Source organism: Opisthorchis viverrini, assembly GCF_000715545.1.
Source record: "Opisthorchis viverrini unplaced genomic scaffold opera_v5_141, whole genome shotgun sequence".
In the NCBI taxonomy this organism is placed as follows: Eukaryota; Metazoa; Platyhelminthes; class Trematoda; order Opisthorchiida; family Opisthorchiidae; genus Opisthorchis; species Opisthorchis viverrini.
In genome coordinates, this window is record NW_008751798.1 from 925,852 (window position 1) to 930,007 (window position 4,156).

Sequence of the window (4,156 nt, forward strand, 5' to 3'; positions counted from 1 at the left end):
CTATATATATATATAGATATGTGCGCACATTATATATATATATATATATATATATATATATATATATACCAGTAAAGGGACATTCATACCAAGGACAGTGCTACAGATTTCCACTTTGACGAAAGAGCATTCCAATGTTTGCTTTGACAATATCGCTCTCGGAAGCCCTCATAAGGTCTCGATGTTAAGGATATGAGGAACAGTTTCTCTTTTTTGGTAGAAAGGAACCAAGGTGCCTATGTAGGTCAAATCTAAATATAATCCCGGCAAAATATATGACTCACCATATGCGTTCACGCTGTTGTTTGATCTGCGTTTGCAGGTTTTGATAATTCTCCATATCCACGTAAATACCTGTCTTGGTGCGAGCGGCCTCTAGGTCGCGGCGTAAGCGTTCCAATTCTTCATTATAACTCCTCACAAGATCTGTCTTGTTCAGACGCACATTGACCTCTGGACGATTTTCAATGTTTTTCGCCCGATGTGCATAGTCCAGCGTGGACAAAGTTTCATCCAGGCACAGGGAGCTAGGGCTGATTGTGGCGATGATCGACGTCTTCGTTTTCCCACCCAAGGAGTCCTACAAAGAGTATGCGAACATGAGTAGAACAGAGAATATTGGTGGATCGAGTGTACTTACTGGCAAACGAATCAGCCGGAATAGCAAGGGGATGGTGTCCAACGAACCGGTCAAATGGGAAGGGTGTCATGACGCAAAAAAACAAAACGAAGAGATGGACAACAAAACTTGATATCTTATCAAAGACATGAATATCATTAAAACCCAAACAAGTTCAGACTTTAAAAGGAAACCCATGTCTCCAGCTACCTATGAACTTTTGAGGAAAATGTCCCCACGACATCCCTCTGTATCCGTCATCTGTGATCTAAAGTGGGTTTCCTCAACCACACAGACGGTATTCGTGCCAGTGGCAATGTCATAGTCGATACGGTCGACCAGCTTGCTTCAGTGTAGTTTGTGGTTACCTTTTTCTGCAGAAGTCGTACCTAAGGTGTCCCCAAATCGCTGCTGCTCATGAACATCGATCAACGATGAGCTTGAAGCATACAGTTATTAAAACAACGGCCATAACCGAACACTGCGTTGGTTCAGCGGAGAGATGGGAGGAAGACAGACCCTACTGCAGCTGATGGCTCAACACAACTAATTATTTTGCTGAAGTTATACATAAATTTACACATGTATGGCCGATAAACAGTCCCTCGATCGTCCGGGTGAGTACTACCGCCCAAGCCTAAGGCATGCATTAGTGGTTCGCCAATGAATAGCTCTGGACTGAACTGCCAGTTTGTTCGTTTGTATTCACTTCTACCTTATGTTTTTTGTGAACCGTACTATAGTGTATTGAATTTTGTTGGATTGCATTTAATCGTAGTGTTGAAATCTACTCCATTTGCTTGGGTTCGATGTAGTTCGATGGTTAAGTCACGAAATTACAGACCGGAAAGTTCGTGTTTCCATTCAAACTCCGGCATCTCGACTGCTCCTGTCTGGGTTTTGGCAACCAGGCAGTATCTCGGCCCTAGTGTTTATTTCGGCTGGCATGGCGGCCAAGCACCGAAAAAGTGTTACAGATGGACGACTTATTCTATATGCTTCTATCTGTGTTCGTGTCTTAGGTACATGGTGACACTGGACATTTTTTGGGCGTTAAATCCACAGAGCTGTCACCATAATGGTTCAAACCAAGATGAATAACAGTCAATGCGAGCTTGCCTATACCTGCGCCTGAGCAGTTGTGCGGACCACCAGATAACTTTTGCAATTCACTATAGGTCACAACTGTTCAGTTTTCCTCATTCTATTCGACAAACTTGGGCCACAAGTTGGGCCAGAGTAAACAGCGAACCGGTGAAGTCTCCTCAAACGATAAAATGAATGTGAGGATCGGTGGACATAACACCAATCACTAGAATGAGGCTAGTAAGCTCACCTGTAAAAGACGTGTGAGTTTGCTTTCCCTGTAAGGCACGTGAGGAGTACGATCCACCAAAGCAGTAATCACCCGACCCAATGTTAGCAAACTTTGGTTAATCGAACCGGCTTCGCGAGCGCGTTTTTCCACTGCCCCAGACCGCCCGATACTTTCGCTCCCAGCAAGATCGACCAAATGTAACTTTCCAATCCGCAACAACTCTTCGCCCGTGATAGGGTTGCTCTCTTTGATGTGAACCGTTACAGTGAATATAGAGTGGGAACGGCTGTGGAAAGATTAAGGAGTAGCGAATAAACGAGAAAAGAAGAGACAACTACAAACCTTGATTGGGCATTTAAAAGTGTCGATGCTGTTTGGCGCCTGGCCAACCCACGCTCGATGACGGCATGTACATTGTCCTTGTCCAGTACTACGATTTCCCGCAGTCCCTTTACAATCACTGATCCCTTTCTATTGACATCGTCGTATATTGTCAGTCGGTTAGCCTCCGTGACCGACAATAAATCGAAAAGTTCTTCGTTGTAGACTTCGAGAAACGAGACTCGAACGGAAAAGTCTGCTCCCTGAAAAAATCATAATTAGTGGAGGAAAATTAAACAAAAACAGACAGTCTGCTGGAGGGTTTCAAACAAATGGCTCAAGGCTCGCGGTATAATGCCAACCAGAGGATCGCTCTCCCAAGCGTAGCGTAGTTTATCCGAACGTTCACCAGTCATTGTGAATGTCTTCCCACTGCCTGTTTGGCCATATCTACATACAATAGCATCTTTGTTAGGATACGACTGAACACTTACGCAAATATGGTACAATTATAGCCCATCAGTATTTCCTCGACGACAGGCTTAACCATGGCATTATACACCTCGATCTGATTCACATAAGGGTGGAAAACATGGTCGAATGTGAACACTTTGGATGTCGAACGATCTTTTACTGTGACTTTGTCCCGGGAACAAGTGACACAACTCAGTGCCCCCTTTTCTTGCTCCTGCTTGTTGAGTGGCCTTGAGGGAGAGAACAGTCAAGGGAAAAAATCAAACATACCGGCATCGGACAGCGACTTTGATATTCTGTTGTGCCTGTTCGCTCGGCATTGTGGCAACCAGCGGAATAAACCACTTCCGTAGAGTGACTTGTAGTTTCGGGATACTCGACCTTCAACTTCCTATATGAATATATATATATATATATATACATATAATCTAAAGTGGAAAAGGTTATAGCTTTTTAAAGGTTGCAGCTATCACATGGAACACTTGTGATAAAATAATCTTCGTTGCGGTTGTCTTAAGACAGGGTAGACGAGTGCGCTGTAGCCAGTCCTGAATCGATTTGGGCAACCTGAATTCGATGCAACGTAATTTCGACTTCGGAGAACATCGACGTCAGGTGGCACACCGAATTTCTGATGGGAATACTTAGAGCTGGCTTAGATTAACTTGATATGATTTTCCCCGTCACGAAGAGACTGGACCTTACCGTGGTGTGATGGTTTGCGCACCTCAGCGATCCACTGAGCTATACTGGAGAGTGTCCCGCGACACTCACAGAGTCTCTCATACCAGGTTGGTCAATGGTTAGAGGTCTGACGAACACAGTCTCCTGGCCCTCCAGGTTGGGGGTTGAAACATGTGGCGACTTGTTCCGTAGAAATGGTAATGCATTTGCATTTCCCGCCAAACACCGCTACCTTGCGGTTAGGCTTTTGAGCCAAAGACTTTGGTTGAGGACCCTAATCGTCCTCCTGCCTAGGTGTGGGCGCCCTGGCAGTATCCCAGCCCACGTACAACCATGAATTGCACATACACAAATAAACTCATGCCACATCGGCCGTCGCGTGGTGCCATCAGCCGGGTCGCCTTACTTGCTGCATACAGCAGGGCGGGTAAGCGAAAACAGGCTACTGCTGACGCCTCCCTTCTTTCTCCTTCACACACTTTTTCTTCCCCCCTCTCCCCACCCATTGATAACTCTCTCCTTGTAGACCCAGCACTTAGGACTGATGACTCCGTTCGTCATGCATCGGTTTTGCGTGCAGCCTCCGCTCGTCACATGGTACCGAGATCTTCAGGAATCTCCAAATCAGTTCTCAAGCCTCGACGCCCACTCTATCTGGCCGCGTTCAATGTTCGCACTCTGAAGCAAGCAGGACAACAAGCTGCTCTTGCACTCACACTGGACTCGCTTGGCATTGATGT

The 4,156-nt window shown here is 45.7% G+C and overlaps 2 protein-coding genes across 2 annotated transcripts in view; one reads left to right on the forward strand and one right to left on the reverse strand.

Annotated features, from left to right (window-relative positions):
* The window catches only part of T265_06683 (hypothetical protein), a gene marked incomplete at both ends in the record, with an annotated part of 3,775 nt that extends 3,023 nt beyond the window's left edge, over positions 1-752 (forward strand). The window contains one exon of the mRNA XM_009172008.1: positions 576-752. Within this exon, the coding sequence (XP_009170272.1) occupies positions 576-752 (177 nt within the window). The remainder of the gene's footprint in view (positions 1-575) is intronic.
* T265_14097 (hypothetical protein) overlaps positions 1-3,082 on the reverse strand; it is a gene marked incomplete at both ends in the record, with an annotated part of 24,780 nt that extends 21,698 nt beyond the window's left edge. Inside the window, 6 exon segments of the mRNA XM_009172019.1 lie at positions 285-580; positions 1,956-2,223; positions 2,280-2,521; positions 2,567-2,747; positions 2,753-2,962; positions 3,003-3,082. Coding sequence (XP_009170283.1) covers positions 285-580; positions 1,956-2,223; positions 2,280-2,521; positions 2,567-2,747; positions 2,753-2,962; positions 3,003-3,052 — 1,247 coding nt within the window.
* Between the last annotated feature and the right edge of the window lie 1,074 nt (positions 3,083-4,156).